Raw genomic sequence first — 18,735 nt, 5'->3', positions numbered from 1 at the left:
TTTTTAATGTTTTCTTACTAAATAACAAATCGGTGCAAGGAGCATTGTCTGCATATCATAAACCACAAAACACGAGGACACGAGAAAGAGAAAGAGAGAGAATGAGATGGAAGAGATGATAAGTTTTTTAAGAGATCTGAACCGTTGCATAAAAACGGACGGCCATAATACCCTTGTTAGGAAATATTATGAGAAGTTTATGAGGAGAGGATCCCGGTTCCATTTCCGAATGAACTAAACCTACATTTTTGTTTGTAAACGAACAAAAACTATATGAGATAAAAGTCACACAATGTGACAAAGCATACTAGCTAGCATAGGTTCCCCCAAGCTCAAGCACAGAGCCAAAATCCTATTCTGAAAGTGTGCGAACTATCTAGTCGACACTCTGGCTATCTATGAATTTTACTAAAGCCACAGAAATAAAGGTGATCGAGATAGTGAGCAGAAGAAGTGTCAATATAGTCCGAAAGATCCATTGATGTAAAGCCAGAGCAAATGGACAATATGGTTTTGTCTTCATCACTATGAATTTATGGAATTCAAGATAATTATCAGGTAGGAATTGTTCTTACTTCTAAACGGGCTTACTGAAAAATTCTTGTTCATGATGAAGATATATTAGTTTGTCCTTAAGCAAATCTTCCCTTCCTTTGATGACTAATCTAAATAGACTACTCTATATGAAACAATGATCTAACGAGATCACCAATTTGTTTCGTAAGTCAAATTAAATTTTAAAAACTCAAATGGACGTACGTGACAATAATTGAAGTAGATAAACGTTCTCTTCAAATTATACGATTTAGAAAACAATAAAGAGAGAGGAGAGAACTTAGCTTTCTTAATCTATTCATCTCTCAAATATTTTAGTAACATTCTACGTAGAAACTTGTGCTCCATGAAACTCGCGAATCCCCCTCATAGAAAATGCTCGATATTCAACTCCATGTCTTCGTCCACAAGAAAAAAAAAAAAAAAAGGGTAAATTTTGTTGTCTTGATCCACTTTTATTCACTAATTGAAGTACAGTCTAATCAACTTAATCAGGGTATTGACTAGGTACGATTTTGAACGGGGATTGAAAAAGACAAATTCCTGCAAGTCATTCCTAGCAGTCCAACCAAACGTTCAGTGCCTTGTTCAAACAAGACTCAGATAATTATAAATAAGAAGGTCGAATATGATTCAAACTTTGTCTTTGCAGCTGCCGCCCTTGTTCAAATAAACATCAACACACACACAAAAAAGAAAAATAGTAAAACAATTTATCAAACATGGACGATGTAACACTTCGGTTTTCGATCCTCAAATACAGCATGAGAGCTGCATAAAATCAAATAAAATGTAGTTTGAACTAAAATAGGTGTGTTAATGACAAGTGAAATTGTTAAAATGATTTTGGATGTCTGGGCTTGTGATTTGCTCCCACGATCTTTGATGAAATAGCATGAATGCGCACATTTGAACTAAAAGCCTGCATAGAAAGTAGAATTAAATTCAGTTTACCCCATGAGGTTTGGGAGTAACTTCATGTTAATCCCTATACTTTCAATTTCATAAGTTTACCCCTCAAACTTTCAAATTTTCCTCAAGCATGACCAATATCCTATATTCTGTCCAAATCAGACATGAATTGCTGATAATTTTAACCTTAACTATGAGGCCCGTATCTAGAATTTGGGTAAATCGGACCTTATCTGTCCAAATCGGACCTTAATTGCTAATAATTAACGGTCAATTCAAACGGAATATGAGAATTTGGGCACGGCAGACAGATTTTAAAGAGTTCAAGGGGTAAACTGATGAAAATAAAAGTGTAAGGACTAACATAAAATCACCCCCAAACCACAAGGGGATAAACTGAATTTAATTCTAGAAAGTACAACAGCAGATATTAGAGGGTCCAATACGATCGTACCAACAGTTATTCACTGGGAAAAGGCATGATGTCATAATTACAAACATTCATTTTCAAAGACACCGTTTAGTATCCTCTCGAAACCAAAAGGAAAAGGATCCTCTTGAACAAAATCAATCAAGCTCAAAATGGTTTAACAATGAGTTATTAATGGTACTGGTGTTTAAGACATTTATTTGATTGACTCTCATTATAGATAAAGTATGTTAATAATAATAAAAAAAATGTTAATAACATCAACTTATAGAAATAAAACTTATAAAAATAGAGGGTGTTCTCGAGTATATACCTTAAACTCTTTATTCAAAAATTAGAGGAAAAGAAAGTAGCCAAGTTTTTGATTTTTTTCCCAATTTGTAGATCTATTCCCTAATATAGAAAGGAACAATAATAAAAAGAGTGTGACAAAAAGGAATAATAATAATAAAAGTCCACTGCCCCAAAAATACTCTTGATTTCTAATCAATACAACACCTCCAAAAAAGTTGCAAAAGTCCAAAAATATAGAAATCACAGGCCAAGTAAAAGACAAACATGCTCCAACCATTCTGCATTTCTGCACCATTATACACACACCAACAAAATCCCCCAATTTTTTTCCACATTATCCCTATAAATTACCACCATTTTTTATTTATCTGTAAATATAAAAACATGGAAATAAATCCTATCGGAATCGTAATCGGTGACGCAGAGAGAGCCTAAAAAGCTCAAATCTTTTTGTATTATATTTTGAGTTGTTAAGAATTTTGATTAATAAATAATAACAGTCTTGGTCTTTGGTTCCTTCACAACTCCACATATAAAGAGAACAAATTCCATTTCTCCCAGCTCTGCAGAACTAGGATACAGAAAGCAAGAAAAAAGGTCAGCCTTTTATCTCATGGATATTTGGGTTTGTTTTTTTTTTTTTTTTTTTTTTGGGTACTTTGATCCGCGAAAGGTGTAAACTTTCCAAACTTTGAGGTTTGAGGTTTTTATGGCTCTTTGAAATGTGAAATTTACTGGGTTTGTTGTTTCTGTTTGTGGGTTTTTCAGTGTGGTTTTTTTTCTTTTCTGGGTTTGATGTACTATTCATTGTGGTGTTTATCTTAGTACGAGTTTGATATATTGTATGGTTTACTAGGAAAATGACAACTGGGTCTTGAACTTTTGAGAGTTTTGAAGTCAATATCTGTTGCATTTTCTGTGTGGATTGAACTTTTTTTTGTCTCCCTTTATTTCTTGAGTTTCTATTAATGTTGGTGTTTGATGTTACTCTTGAGTTTCTATTACTATGTGTGTGGAGAGAGCTAAGTTTTAGATTTTGTTGGGTTGTGTTGACTATGGGAGTGGTTGATTGTGGGCTAAATTCAGAGGTATGATACTGCAGGACTGATGGAGCATGCACTTTAAGTGAAGTTCTCCTGTGAAGAAAGCAAACAAAGATGGGGTTTGAAGCCCTGGATTGGTATTGTCGCCCGGTGGCCAATGGTGTCTGGGCAAGAGCTGTGCTGAATGCCTTTGGTGCATACACTCCGTGTGCAGTTGAGTCTCTAGTTGTCACCTTTTCTCAGTTGGTTCTTCTGGGTCTGTGCATATATCGAATATGGAGGATCAAGAAGGACTTCAAAGCCCAAAGATACTGTTTGAAGTCCAAACTGTACAACTATATGCTGGCCTTGTTGGCTGGTTACTGTACTGCCGAGCCTCTCTTTAGATTGATCATGGGAATTTCAGTGCTGAATTTAGATGGTCAGATTGGCCTTGCGCCATTTGAGGTTAGTTTGTTGATCCATGTTTTTGTTGTTGTTGTGAGTTTATCTTTTTGAACTTGCCATTCCAGTAGCTTGAACTTAAATACTTGCAATTGAGCTGAATAAATGCAAAAAGAATTTTTCGAGGCATACTATCTCAAACTTTCTCAAAGAAATCCGATTATTTTTCATTTTTCACATGTTGGGAAATCACTTAGTCCTCACCTGCTTAGTAGACTAAACAAAAGAAACCAAGATATTACTTGGTTTAATTCACCATAACATATCCATTGCTGGACCAAGAGTAAAGAATACTGAATTTGTCAGTTCTCAGAACATCGCTATACTGAGGTAGCATCAAAAGGCATCATTATCTTCTTGCAGTGAGCTTACTTTCATATGCTCAACATTTAGTATGGTCCCTTCTTTGCAGGTGGTTTCTCTGATCTTACAGTCTCTTTCTTGGTGCTTTATGCTGATCATGATTGGTGTGGAAACCAAGATCTATATCTGTGAGTTTCGATGGTTTGTAAGATTTGGAGTAATATATAATATAGTAGGAGATGCTGTGCTGTTCAATCTCATTTTTACAGTGAAGGACTTCTACAACAGGTTTCTTTCTCTCTGTTTTACCTGGATTGGTTCCATTCTGGTCAAAAGTTGATATGGCTACATATACTCAAAGTTTTCATATTTGATCCTTGGTAGTTGATATGGCGACATATCATGTGCAAGATGGGCTCACAATCCTTTCTAATTCCTGCAGATCTGTGTTATACTTGTACATCAGTGAAATTGTTGCTCAGGTATGTTTGGTCTTCTCTGTTTTAATACTTGATCATCGGTTAGCTTTTGTTTGGTTCTTTGTGTCCCACATTTTTAATTACACCGTAGTAATATTTTGAGCTTTAACCTAATTACATTATAGTCAAATTAGTCAAAGCACTTCCTGTATTAGCTACTCCTTACCAATCTATCAGAAAAGGGAGGCAGCAAAAGATATTTGGGGGCATACATGGTACATGCCTTGTTGTAGAGGATATGTATCCATTTGTGAGCAGATGGCTAACTATGTTTAAGATAAAAGTGGAGTGAAACTATAGGTCGATAGAAAAAGCTTCTTGTACTTTCTTTAATCAGACTATAAATCAAATGCGAATTGGTTTTTAAATTGTCTTCTATTCGGTTGTAGGTTTTGTTTGGAATTCTTTTGGCTGTGTATGTTCCAAATTTGGTTCCATATCCTGGTTATACTCCAATCCAAACTGAATCAATTGATGATGCTGCATACGAAGAGCTTCCTGGAGGAGAGCATATATGTCCTGAGAGGCAGGCCAACATATTCTCAAGTATGTCTATAAAACTTAATGCTCAGCATCTAGTAAATTTGCAGAGATTTTAGAGATACTATTGGTAAACTAAATTTTTTCAGACATGTAACCAAATGTAATACATTTCAGACATTCTGTTTGGACCAGCATTGATGATCTGATGTTTTCAATTTGTACGTTTTCCAGGAGTAATATTTTCATGGATGAATCCCCTTATGAAGCTAGGCTATAAGAGACCCCTCACGGAGAAAGATATTTGGAAATTGGATACTTGGGAGCGAACTGAAACACTGAACAATAAGTGTGTGCTTGTTGCTTTTAGACATTGGTTTCATTCACACTTATATACATTACAGTTTAGATAATAATGTTCTCAATCACCTTCTAGGTTTCAAAAATGTTGGGCTGAGGAATTACGAAAGCCTAAACCATGGCTTTTAAGAGCGTTGAACTCTAGCCTTGGGGGAAGGTAATTTTTCGAGGCGCACAACTAAGAATTATGTTACTTTCTTTTCTTATGGTCTTGTGCTTCTTGTGAAATCCTCTGTGTATGCATCTCATTCATATTTTGTGTTTCTTCTTATAGGTTTTGGTGGGGAGGCTTTTGGAAGGTAATCATACACGAATACACGATTCATTGTTGGTTTTCTTGTATTAACTCTGTTTTACATTCAAATAAGACATAGTAGAATATCAAAACACGTGGCACATGATAGTACAATAAGTTCCTTACAGTATTTATATTTGGTAAACCAAAATATTGTTCTTTCCTTTAGTAGGATAGTGTTGTTACGCTTCTTAGTCTAGTATCCATGCAGCTCACACAGTTCAATGAGTTCATGATTCATTTATAGTTTCTTACTGTAATACTTGCGAATTGTTCGTGGCCACAGTTTAGTTTCTAAATGTTGTTCCTAATGTAGAAAGAACAGTAACAGTTTCACTTTCTCAGATATTAACATACAGCAGTTTGGATGTTGATAGTCACATAACCTATTTTATTGTTTTTTGGAAACTTGTAGATTGGCAATGATCTTTCCCAGTTTACAGGGCCACTCATTTTGAATCAGCTCTTACAGGTTTGTGTTTATCCTAATAGTTCAGTGGATAACGTACTTTTAGTTTTGTCTTGTAACATCTGCATTTTCAATACTCATTATTACAAGAAATTTAGTTGGCATAAAGATATTGGTTATTTTGGCTATGTAATTGTTATTGTTAGTCCAGATATGGCTGTCACACTCCCTGATTCTGTTTATCTGTAACCATTTACACCATTATCTTCTCGAACACAGGAAAGCAACAGTCACTTGCATTGCCACATTAACTATTAACCAAAGATACTTTCTTATTTCAAGTATGCTGCTTAATTCCTGCATGATTGATATGCTTGAACTCCGAAGCATTATATCAGAGTCATTGTAATCGCCGTTATACTTCTTTCTCAAACTACTTAAAATTTTTTCATTATTGTCTGCAGTCTATGCAACGAGGGGATCCAGCACGGATTGGTTACATCTATGCCTTCTCAATATTTCTTGGAGTGGTATGATTTCCTTAGATTATATATTTATGCCAATTTGTTTGCATGTCTTCATTCTGCGACGTTTTCTTTGCAATATGGAATTGCCAAATCAAGCAGAGTTTGATATCTGATTGGTTTAAATTGCTTCCAGACCGCTGGTGTGTTATGCGAAGCTCAGTATTTTCAAAATGTTATGCGTGTTGGTTACCGGCTACGGTCAACACTGGTATGTTGCCATCCCTTTCGATCTCCATTTTCGTTAATAGCTTATTAGTTATTATTATATATGCGTCTTTTATTATGTTTCTAATTTCCGTTAATGACATGCCTGATAGCAACAAATATAATTAAATTGCTTAACAGGTCCTTTACATTGTCCTGGGTGAGTCAGGGTTATAGTTTACCAGTCATCTTAAGCTTACTGATGTCTCTCAATACCAAAATACATTCAATCTATAGCAGTTTATCTCTTCGGTGATTAGGTTATATCTAGCAGGTATATAATGAATTGTGAGAGCATGAGAGGGTCAAGGTTTTTCGTTTGCTTAGCATGAGATTGGCTTTAGTGCTTAAATGGTCAGTGTTTAGCTAGTAGGAGGGTATTCTTGCTGACCAGGGGTATTAACAATCTTGATAGATCTGGGAAATGTATCAATCCGGCTAAACTCAAAATATATTGTATGCAGAATGTTTTAATAATATTGACACATCTGTATGTGATTTTTTTCCTCATAGGTTGCTGCTGTGTTTCGGAAATCTTTAAGGCTTACTCATGAAGCTCGAAAGAAGTTTCCATCTGGAAAGATTACCAACCTGATGACAACTGATGCTGAAGCACTTCAGGTATGCATTCCCATTTCAATAGTCAACATAATTAATTATTTCTAATAGGTAATAATGTTTGATATATATCTGCAGATGTGTTTAAATGCATTAAAAAAAATTTAAGATTTTTGTGCATTCAGATTTAGATTATTGAATAGTTGCTCAAGTCTCAAGTGCATTATAAATTACAAATAGGTTTAGATTTATGTTATGCTTTGGTTAATTTTCTTCTTTCCTTGAACAGCAAGTAACGCAGTCTCTTCACACTTTGTGGTCAGCGCCATTTCGTATCACAATCTGCATGGTTCTCCTTTACCAGGAATTGGGTGTTGCTTCACTACTTGGTGCACTCATGTTAGTTCTTATGTTCCCACTACAGGTAAATGAATTGGTTCATTGATTTTGCTTATTTTTCCCATAATAGTTACATTGGCATGTAGTTATTGTGAAAAGAGTTACCTCTGGTAACTACATGAAAAAGGTATCACCTAATATAATGTCTTCATCTGTCCTGACCAACTCCACTAATTTTTTCCTTGATGTCTGATTCACTTGGAACAGACATTTGTTATTAGCAAAATGCAGAAATTGTCTAAGGAGGGGTTGCAACGTACAGACAAGAGAATTGGCCTAATGAATGAAATTTTGGCTGCAATGGACACTGTGAAGTATATCTCAGATTTTCAAATTTGCATACTTTATAGTAGGGGATCGAAATTCAAAACTGACAGTTCCCTTTGATTTTCAAATTTCTTAGATGTTATGCATGGGAGAGTAGTTTTCAATCCAAGGTACAAAGTGTCCGAACTGAAGAATTGGACTGGTTTCGGAAAGCATCACTACTGGGAGCGGTATGGCTTTATATCTTTCCTATGATATGAACGATGAAAAAAATACATGAAGCTTTCTATGTATTATATTTGTACTCTACTAATCTGATGTCTAAAATATGGACCTTTTCCCATTGGATATAAATAATATTCAATCCAAAAACCACTCCACAGTTTACTTAACCAAGTATAAAAAATTCTTGACTTAAATAACTTTCCACATTAAAGCGGACATTTAAATTATTGTTAGTGTTGAGGTGCTTGACATTTTTCCTTTTACTTTTTCCCCCCTTCTATCATCCCTTATTCTATTTCTTTTGCAGTGTAATGGATTTATACTAAATAGCATCCCAGTTGTGGTCACTGTGATTTCCTTTGGATTGTACACTTTGCTTGGGGGAAATCTCACACCTGCAAGGGCATTCACATCACTGTCTCTATTTGCTGTGCTTCGATTTCCTCTGTTCATGCTTCCTAATATAATAACTCAGGTTCCGGATTCTTTCCTTACCTTTTGACGTTTTCAGAGTTTGACACTGTTTACGTTTGTTTTCCCAAACTATTTGCCTCGTGTCTTTACTCTAAATTTCCTTCCAAATGACAGGCAGTTAATGCTAATGTATCCTTAAAGCGCCTGGAGGAGTTACTTTTAGCAGAAGAGCGAGTTCTTCTGCCAAATCCTCCTCTTGATCCAGTACTGCCAGCCATCTCAATTAAGAATGGATTCTTTTCTTGGGATTCAAAGGTATCATCTATAATGTTGCTTGTTTTGTAATGGCTTGCTTATACTTAAAGTTGTGGTGGTTAGTTTCACATTTGTTTGCTAACGGACCTGAAAGTATATGTTGTCCTTCAGGCAGAGAAGCCCACGCTGTCAAATATTAATTTGGATATTCCTGTTGGGAGCTTGGTCGCAGTTGTTGGCAGTACTGGTGAAGGGAAGACGTCACTTATATCTGCTATGCTAGGGGAGCTTCCTTCTGTAGCAGATACAAGTGTTGTAATGAGAGGAATGGTTGCTTATGTTCCACAAGTTTCATGGATTTTTAATGCAACCGTAAGTTTTGATGCCTATACACCTTTCTGATAAGTATTTGTGTGGATCTGCTCCTGTCAACCTCGAAAACTTGACATCAACAATGATAGATCTGTTTTAGTTTTCAAGATAAGTTAGTTGAATACAGTAGTCAATTGAACCTTCAGTGTTAAATCAATCATTATGCAATCTACTTTCTCCTGCAAAGTATTGAGTTATATATGTATATATGTTGGCAGGTACGTGACAACATTTTATTTGGATCGTTCTTTGAGTCTTCAAGATATCAGAAGGCAATTGATGTGACTGCATTGCGGCATGACCTTGACTTATTGCCTGTAAGTGCTGTTAGAAAGTTCTTTCTTTCTGCTAGTTTTTATTATACATCGAAAATTTCCCTTGTACCTAGCAGTTTGTTGTTTAAGTTCCTCACTTGTGTCACCTGTTGATTCTTTAGGGTGGTGACCTGACTGAGATTGGTGAAAGAGGAGTGAATATTAGTGGTGGACAGAAGCAAAGAGTCTCTATGGCTAGGGCTGTCTACTCCAATTCTGATGTATACGTTTTTGATGATCCCTTAAGTGCCCTTGATGCTCATGTGGCTCGACAGGTTACTTTCTCACTTCTAACTCTAATGTTTCACCTAAGGAGCTTTGTCATCCTTGTTGCTTCTACATACTTTGCTTTGTTGTATTCCTTTCTATAATTTACCTGCATGCACTATCTATGTTGTATACTTGTCTTATTTATACAATTTATCTCTCTAGGTTTTTGATAAATGCATCAAGGGAGAGTTAAGAGGGAAAACCAGAGTCCTTGTTACCAATCAGCTACATTTTCTTTCCCAAGTTGATAGAATCATTTTGGTTCATGATGGAATGGTGAAAGAGGAGGGAACATTTGAGGAGCTTTCCAACAATGGTGTGCTGTTCCAAAGGCTAATGGAAAATGCGGGAAAGATGGAAGAATATGCGGAAGAGAAAGAAGATGATGAAATTGTTGATCAGAATGGCGTCACGATTGATCATAATGCCTCTTCGAAACCTATTGCCAATGGGGTAGTCCATGATATGTCAAAAACTGCAAGCCATGCAAATAAACAAAAAGAAGGAAAATCTGTTCTCATTAAACAAGAGGAACGGGAAACAGGAGTAGTCAGCGTGAAGGTCTTGGCAAGGTAATCAGAATTTCAATAGTAATTTAGTATTGTTACGCTTTTAAGTTTTTTTTTTTTTTTTTTTTTTTTTTTCTGATTTAAGATTTCCCAGAAGATTCTCCTAAAGAAATCTAGGTTAGGATGTATGTGGAGATCATCAGTGTTATACTCAGTATGAGAAGGACCTCTATGAATTCACATAAGCACAGTATTTTAGTATACCATAAAACATGAATTAATTAATTACCTAATCTAGTTATTTTGTGTGTGTAGGTATAAGAATGCATTAGGAGGCTTGTGGGTGGTTCTCATACTCTTTACATGCTATATTTCAACTGAGGTTCTACGAGTTTCAAGTAGCACGTGGTTGAGTCATTGGACTAATCAAGGCATGTCAGGGACATATGACCCTGGTTTCTACAATCTGATATATGCTCTTCTATCTGTTGGTCAGGTGAGGTTACAGTAAGACATATAACTTGTTCAGTCTTGGATTAGAAATTTCTAATTTTGTAGTAATATGTCCTAATATATATATCTTGGTTTCAGGTTATGGTGACACTGGCAAACTCTTATTGGTTGATTATTTCTAGTCTTTATGCTGCCAGGAGGTTGCATGATGCCATGCTTGGGTCCATATTAAGAGCTCCTATGGTCTTTTTCCAGACCAATCCCCTTGGCAGGATAATCAATAGATTTGCAAAGGATCTTGGAGATATTGATCGGAATGTCGCTCCATTTGTAAACATGTTTCTTGGTCAAGTGTCTCAGCTTTTTTCTACTTTCGTATTAATAGGGATCGTGAGCACTATGTCCTTGTGGGCCATTCTGCCTCTTCTGGTCTTGTTTTATGCAGCCTATTTATATTATCAGGTATGTGAAACCATCCACTGGAATCTTGTTTGATGTGCTTGGCACGTACAAAATCTTTTTTTCCGTAATATATCACGCAACAGATCAGTTTACTGTTAGTTCTATATAATTCAATTGACTTCTTTTTAATAAATTGCAAAAAAGTTTTCTAGGCGTGTGAGAATTAATCATGTCTTTTCCAGTTTTTTCATTTTTGTCTCACACTTATCTAATGAATTATTTTATTTTGCTCTTTGGTAGAGCATGGCCCGAGAGGTGAAGCGCTTGGACTCCATCAGCAGATCCCCTGTTTATGCTCAATTTGGAGAAGCATTGAATGGTATATCCTCAATTCGTGCATATAAGGCTTATGATCGGATGGCAGACATTAATGGAAAGTCTGTAGACAACAATATCAGATTCACGCTGGTGAATATAAGTGCAAATCGGTGGCTCGCAATCCGTTTGGAAACATTGGGAGGTCTCATGATATGGTTTACAGCTACCTTTGCGGTTATGCAGAATGGACGGGCTGAGAATCAACAGGAGTTTGCAGCCACTATGGGTTTACTTCTTAGTTATGCTCTTAATATTACAAGTCTAATGACTGGTGTATTGAGACTTGCAAGTCTGGCTGAGAATAGCTTAAATGCTGTTGAGCGGGTTGGTACATATATAGAGTTGCCTTCTGAAGCTCCTGCTGTAATTGAGAGCAACCGCCCCCCACCAGGATGGCCTTCATCTGGATCTATTAAGTTTGAAGATGTTGCTCTGCGTTATAGACCTGAACTTCCTCCAGTTTTGCATGACTTGTCTTTCACAATTTCTCCTAGCGACAAGGTCGGAATAGTTGGAAGGACTGGGGCAGGGAAGTCCAGCATGCTAAATGCTTTATTTCGAATTGTTGAATTAGAGAGAGGAAGAATTTTGATTGATGGTTGTGATATCGGTAAGTTTGGACTCGAAGATCTACGGAAAGTTCTTGGTATTATTCCACAGGCACCCGTTCTATTTTCAGGTATGCCATTCTAGTCATTTTTCTAGTAGTTTAATCATATATCTGTGCTTTTAAAGATGTGAATGTAGTAACACTACCTCAAAGATCCGTGGGTACAAGACCCTTTGTTTTTTCTGATCTGATTCTGCCGAGCGGGGGTGGGGCGGGGAGCTATGTTTTTGTCACAACATGTTCGTGTAAAATTCTTTTTATTCTAATCATTCTGTTCTATTTTTCCTAGGAACCGTGAGATTCAATCTCGATCCATTTCAAGAACATAATGACGCTGATCTATGGGAGGCTTTAGAGAGGGCACATTTGAAGGATGCCATCAGGAGGAATTCTTTGGGTTTATATGCCGAGGTACATGCTCAACTTTGTTTACTTGATGTCTGTTTTGTGTAGATTTGCAGTATGTTCTTTCCTATTGATACCCTAATTACAAGTTTACAATATGGTACCTTCATCCCTAAGTAACCTTCCTTCTGATATGTCAAGGTCTCGGAGTCGGGAGAGAATTTCAGTGTTGGACAGCGTCAACTATTGAGTCTTGCTCGAGCACTATTGAGAAGATCAAAAATACTTGTTCTTGACGAAGCAACTGCAGCTGTCGATGTCAGAACTGATGCTCTTATTCAGAAAACTATTCGTGAAGAATTTAAATCCTGTACAATGCTCATTATTGCTCATCGTCTAAATACCATTATTGACTGTGACCGAATCCTTCTGCTTGATAATGGCCGGGTATGATTTAATTAGAGTTCTATGAGTCTTATGGGATACCTGCAAATTTGAATCATATGTACCAAAGCCTCGCTTTTGAAGTTCAAAACCTAGTAGCTGGTTTTACTTCATTCTTTTGTTGATAGCAAATTTTTAATGTTTCATGTTTCCAGGTTCGAGAATATGACACTCCAGAGCACTTGCTGTCAAATGAGAGAAGTGCTTTCTCTAAAATGGTCCAAAGCACAGGCGCAGCAAATGCACAATATTTAAGAAGCTTGGTCCTTGGGGAGGGAGGAGAAAACAGAAGAGTGGATAACAACCAACTAGATGGACAGAGGAGATGGCTGGCCTCATCTCGCTGGGCTGCAGCTGCCCAGTTTGCAGTTGCTGTTAGCCTTACTTCATCCCAGAATGACCTTCAAAGGTTGGAGTTTGAAGACCAGGACAGTATTCTCTTTAAGACGAAGGACGCTGTAATAACTCTCCGAGGAGTCTTGGAAGGGAAACATGACAAACTTATTGAAGAGTCACTTGATCAGTACCAGATCTCAAGAGATGGGTGGTGGTCATCTCTTTACCGAATGGTTGAAGGTACAGTTGTGACTCTTGTTGCATTCATTTTCAATTTTGTAAGAACTCGAACGATAAAATGCTCATGTTCATCTTTTCTCTGTACAGGTCTTGCTGTAATGAGTAGACTGTCGAGGAATAGGCTTCACCAGTCAGAAATTGGTTTTGAAGACAGATCGATCGACTGGGACCATGCTGACATGTAGAAAATGGTGACTCTGGTATAGCTATGAAGTTTCAAACAGCTTCAGATAACTTACCATCACACCAATCTTCATATATGGTATCTGATTTTTGTAATTTAGATTCTACAAATTTTTCTAGTCGCTTTATATGATGAGGGAGATAGACACACGACATCCAAAGGTGTCCGCTTCTGTAAATGTTTAATTGGTGCGACCTTCTGGGAATAAATGGGTCCTTTGCCAAACTGGTTCACCATATCCTACTTCATGATCTTATATGATGGAAAACCTAAGACAATTTGTGTAGACCTGCCTGAAGCTATCTTCAAGTACATTCGTATTTCTGACAATTAAAGGTTTGTTTCCACTGCAACTTTTTGTGCAGCCTTTGGAAAGTTGAAGCAAAATAATGAATACAGGCATTAAAAGGCGAGAGTTTTAAGCAACTTGGTATCCTTGTACTAAGAGTAATCAATTCTTTTGATCTCTAATCTAAAAATATACATGGTAACGTTTCTAGCGTAACATGTATTTTTTCTTGATAGAGTTGGTGTTTTTTTTTAATAGAAATAGATAATTTCACAGGAGATTGTCTTGCTTTAATCCAGATTGGGAGGAGAAAATCTTTGGCATCTGTTTTTGTATCATGAACTTGGTTACTTTCAGGGACGTTTACTTACAAGGAATATAGTAGATTAAATTCCTACAATATGAGGAATGTTACAATATATTAATGCATTACATGTAAAATGAGTTTATAAAGTGGTAATATTAATCCTTAAAATGCGTTAACACACCATAATTTTATCTTATGAATGATTTTATATAAAAATATTCATACATTTACTAACAAGTAAATGAATCAGAATTAACATGTGGTCATACCTTCTTATTAGGAATTAATTATTAACTCACGAATTTAATTATAATAAATTTATGAATAATCATCCTAAATTATACCGATTCATTTCTTCTTTCATTCCACTTATGTCTATGATTATCCATTCTAAATAAGTAAACGTGAAACCGGTTTTACTCACCTCAGTTGGTCACTTGACATAACATTGCCACGTCTCAGGTGAAGCCGCCACCGCCTTTCCTGACATGACTCCCCACCCAATCATGGGTCTGGGCTTACCAGAATACCTGACAAACTACAAGAAGCATGATGATGACTCACGTCCGCGAGTCTGTCACACCAACGACTTCATCCTTTTCTTCAAAGACTTGGCTTTGGTCTTTTTCTTATCTCTTCCCTGTCGTTTTGCCAATGACTTTGTTTTATATGTTTCTTCACAGACTTCATCTTGGTCAAATGAGTCCTGCTCTAGCAGAAGCTCTTGCCCAGGTTTTGTTTTCAGCACATTCCAGAGGTGCTCGCTTTACCACCCTTCTCTCTTTTGTACTGTATCTTTTTGCTGTGTTTGCATGCAACATAGTATTGGGTTTAGACTTTTTATACTAGAAAGTCTCAAACATTTGCTTCTGGGTTCATGTGGGTTATTGTTTAAATTGGATTGCAAATGCATGTGAAAGAAACTAGCATCAAAATTTATGGAACCCAATAACAGAATGACAATATCTTGAATAAAGGTGTTCTCCTTTTCTTATTGCAGTGAGAAACCAATTGTTGAGATTGAGTGAGAACAAAGCTGAGTGAAATTGGAAGTGGTGGTGTTAGTTTGTAGTGAATAACAGAGATGGGTTTTAAGCCAATAGACTGGTATTGTCAACCAGAAGCTAATGGGGTATGGGCCAAAGCAGTGAGTGCTTTTGGCTCATACACTCCTTGTGCAATGGACTTTATGGTCATCTGCATTTCTCATTTAGTTCTTTTCGGATTGTGCTGCTATCGAGTATGGATGATGAAGAAGAATTTGAAAGCCCAGAGGTTCAGGTTGAGGTCAAATTACTATAACTACTTGTTGTTATTGTTGGCTGGTTACTCCACTGCTGGGCCTCTACTGAGGTTGGTGATGGGTTTATCACTATTTTACCCGTTTGCAAAATCTGGCTTTGCTCCTTTTGAGGTGGGTTTTTTATTCTTGTTATTTTTTTTCCTCTTTTGGTGGAACATTTGCTTACGACATGCCTTATTAATTTTTGTCTTTCAAATGTAAGCATGCACACACAAAATAGTATGTGATTAAGCAAACATGAAAAGAATCTTGAATAGCTCATTTAAAAGTTTTACATTGTTGATAGCTTGTAAAAACTAAATCTAATAGTTTTGAATAACAACCCAATGTGATTGTATACAGCATATGCGTAATGTTATTTGAGTTCTTGCAGATGGCTTCTTCAATCATTGAAGCTGTTTCTTGGTGCTCTATGCTAATCTTAATTGGCTTGGAAACTAAGATTTACATTCGGGAATTCCGATGGTATGTTCGGTTTGGAGTCCTTTATGTCTTGGTAGGAGATGCTGTGGTGCTAAATCTTATTCTTGGAGTGACACATTCCTATAGCAGGTTATTTTGTTTTCTTTTCACTTACTTAATACTGTATTCCCTTTGGTTGATCACATTTTCCAGTGTAGTCTGTGCAGGTCCACTCATGAGGATGAACGATAGTGCATAGGATAATTGTTGTCTCACGTCCTAACAGCCTACGTTCAAATTTTAACAAAATGTTTGTTGTATGTTTGGATTAGAATTTACAGAAACAAATTGAATTAATAGCTCTAGGCAAAAAATAATTCACTGTATCTTCTCAGACTTCATAGGACGTTCTCATAATCTTTGTTCTTACTGAATCTTGCAGATCTTCCCTCTATCTGTATACAAGCACTCTCTGTTGCCAGGTTTGTCCTTGTCATTTATTTTATTTTTCTCTTACATTTAGCTGGTCATATTGAGTTTAATGTACATAAGTTCTGTCATTTAGCTGGTCATCTTCCCTGTATCTGTATATAAGCTCTGTCTGTTGCCAGGTTTGTCCCAAATACTGTCATTTATTTTGTTTTCTCTTACATTTAGCTAGTCATATTGAGTTTATTGTCCGAGGATGCAAACATGTAAATCCTACTGATGTTTAGAATTTTTTTGTTATTTTAAGTCATTCCATAACAAGTTGTTTACGTTTTGGTCTGCTGTTATTGTTCTCATGCAGGTGTTGTTTGGAATTTTACTTCTCTTCTATGTTCCCAATTTGAAACCTTATCCTGGGTACGTTGTTCTGCAATCTGAGTCACTTGACAATGCTGAATATGAAACGCTACCAGGAGAAGATCAGATTTTCCCTGAACGACATGTTAATATATTTTCCAGTAAGGAGCCTTAAACTCCCTATAATTGACGCAGAATTTTAAAGTTTCGAAATGGCTCCCACTTATTCTTTCATAACATATTTTTATGGGATTAAGCTGAGAATGTCTGCTATTGCCTCCATATTAATTAGGCGGGAGTTATGAGTTGAATGCAAAAGAAAACTTCTTATCATTATCTTTTTGTATTTTCAAGTATGCTACATTTAGTATTCTCTCTTGTGCATCTGTATAGGAATATATTTTGGATGGATGACTCCACTCATGCAGCTAGGGTACAGAAAACCCATCACTGAAACAGATGTTTGGAAGTTGGACACATGGGATCAGACCGAGACACTGATTGAAAGGTCCAATTCTCATTGCCTCCGTATCAGTTGTTTTTTCATTATTTTATCTCCACTGTGCTACATGCATATAATTTTGAGTATTGCAGGTTTCAGGAATGTTGGTTTGAAGAATCTCAAAGGTCCAAGCCATGGCTTCTGAGAGCACTAAATTGTAGCTTTGGACGAAGGTAATAGTTGAATTGAACTAAAAACTAGTTTTTATATATTTTTCATTTATCTATTTTTTTATATAAGTTCTGAATTCAATTTGGTTAATTTCCTTCTTATATTCACTGGCTTTGTTAATGTGTTTTATGTAGGTTCTGGTTGGGGGCAGGCTTTTTCAAGGTAAGGAGTTCTAGTTTGTGGGGATGCAAACAGTTAGAAACAGTGTGGATTTAAGGCTTGATGGATACTTCCGTATCTATAAAAAAAAAGTTCATGGATACTTGAGAAGCTTCTAATGACATTATATATCCATGTTGTAGATTTGCCATGATCTGTCTCAGTTTTCAGGTCCCATTCTATTAAATCATCTTTTGCAGGTTAGTTTCTTTCTTGCCAAAGCCTTATCAGTAGACTTTATTTTACCATGTATAATCCATCATATCAAAAGCTGTTTGTAAAGGAGTCTGCAGCGAGCTTCAACAATTCTCATCTTGAAGATTTTAGCCTAAGAATTATTATATCACTCATTTAATTACTCTAGTAGCTCACTATCATCTCAAATTTTTGCATCACCTTTCATTTGAACAATTGAAAGAATCTACTTTGTGAAGCATATTACTTGTATTTAACGGTTTCAACAGTGTCTGTAATCATCTTGCCTGTCTTGCTATTCCCTGCAGTCAATGCAACGGGGTGATCCAGCTTGGATTGGTTATATATATGCCTTCTTAATTTTCATTGGTTTGGTATGGCTTCTATCTCGGACTTTTCTCAAGTAACATCTTGTTTATTAATAAGAACTGTTGATTCAAAAGATAGTGAACTATGTTGACAAGTTTATTCATCTTTGTCTAGTCATTTGGTGTGCTCCCTGAATCTCACTATTACCAGAATATTATGCGGGTCGGCTATCGATTGAGATCAACTTTGGTAAATTTCTGTATAACAAAGCAAATATAATATAATTTGAAGTTCAACTGCCCAACTCAGTTTCATGTTGTGTGATTCATTAAAAGTTAATTGCTTTGTTTTACTAATTTGTAGGTAGCTGCTATATTCCGTAAATCTATAAGAATAACACATGAGGGCCGTAAGAAGTTCCCAACTGGGAAGATAACAAATATGATGTCTACAGATGCTATTGCACTCCAGGTATGGTCAAGTAGAGGTATTGTCATACATGAAGGAATTCTATATAAGTCTAAAAAATTGTAGACTTTTGTGGAGACATTTAAACATAAAGATCTAAATATTCGAAGCTGATCTCTATCTCTCTCTCTCTC

At 36.2% G+C, this 18,735-nt stretch overlaps 2 protein-coding genes across 2 annotated transcripts in view; both read left to right on the top strand.

Annotated features, from left to right (window-relative positions):
• The first annotated feature begins 2,692 nt into the window (after positions 1–2,692).
• On the top strand, positions 2,693–14,260 carry LOC101290712 (ABC transporter C family member 2-like). Its single transcript, XM_004290533.1, has 28 exons — positions 2,693–2,788; positions 3,294–3,681; positions 4,091–4,269; positions 4,424–4,463; positions 4,850–5,006; positions 5,175–5,289; positions 5,377–5,457; positions 5,575–5,599; positions 6,011–6,067; positions 6,469–6,534; positions 6,665–6,739; positions 7,249–7,356; positions 7,583–7,717; positions 7,900–8,006; positions 8,096–8,189; positions 8,492–8,659; positions 8,773–8,913; positions 9,025–9,225; positions 9,444–9,542; positions 9,662–9,814; positions 9,972–10,381; positions 10,634–10,814; positions 10,910–11,233; positions 11,474–12,230; positions 12,451–12,572; positions 12,708–12,953; positions 13,106–13,526; positions 13,614–14,260. Exons 2-28 carry the CDS (start codon positions 3,349–3,351, stop codon positions 13,709–13,711), a joined length of 4,893 nt encoding a protein of 1,630 aa, XP_004290581.1. The 5' UTR covers positions 2,693–2,788; positions 3,294–3,348; the 3' UTR covers positions 13,712–14,260.
• Positions 14,261–15,390: 1,130 nt separating this feature from the next.
• Positions 15,391–18,735, top strand: part of LOC101315195 (ABC transporter C family member 12-like) — a 15,015-nt gene continuing 11,670 nt past the window's right edge. The window contains exons 1-11 of the mRNA XM_004290532.1: positions 15,391–15,720; positions 15,983–16,161; positions 16,577–16,622; positions 16,802–16,958; positions 17,191–17,305; positions 17,392–17,472; positions 17,605–17,632; positions 17,773–17,829; positions 18,133–18,198; positions 18,308–18,382; positions 18,497–18,604. Coding sequence (XP_004290580.1) covers positions 15,391–15,720; positions 15,983–16,161; positions 16,577–16,622; positions 16,802–16,958; positions 17,191–17,305; positions 17,392–17,472; positions 17,605–17,632; positions 17,773–17,829; positions 18,133–18,198; positions 18,308–18,382; positions 18,497–18,604 — 1,242 coding nt within the window. The remainder of the gene's footprint in view (positions 15,721–15,982; positions 16,162–16,576; positions 16,623–16,801; positions 16,959–17,190; positions 17,306–17,391; positions 17,473–17,604; positions 17,633–17,772; positions 17,830–18,132; positions 18,199–18,307; positions 18,383–18,496; positions 18,605–18,735) is intronic.

The sequence above is a fragment of the Fragaria vesca genome, linkage group LG2 (assembly GCF_000184155.1).
Source record: "Fragaria vesca subsp. vesca linkage group LG2, FraVesHawaii_1.0, whole genome shotgun sequence".
In the NCBI taxonomy this organism is placed as follows: Eukaryota; Viridiplantae; Streptophyta; class Magnoliopsida; order Rosales; family Rosaceae; genus Fragaria; species Fragaria vesca.
This window is presented reverse-complemented; position numbering and strand designations above follow the sequence as displayed.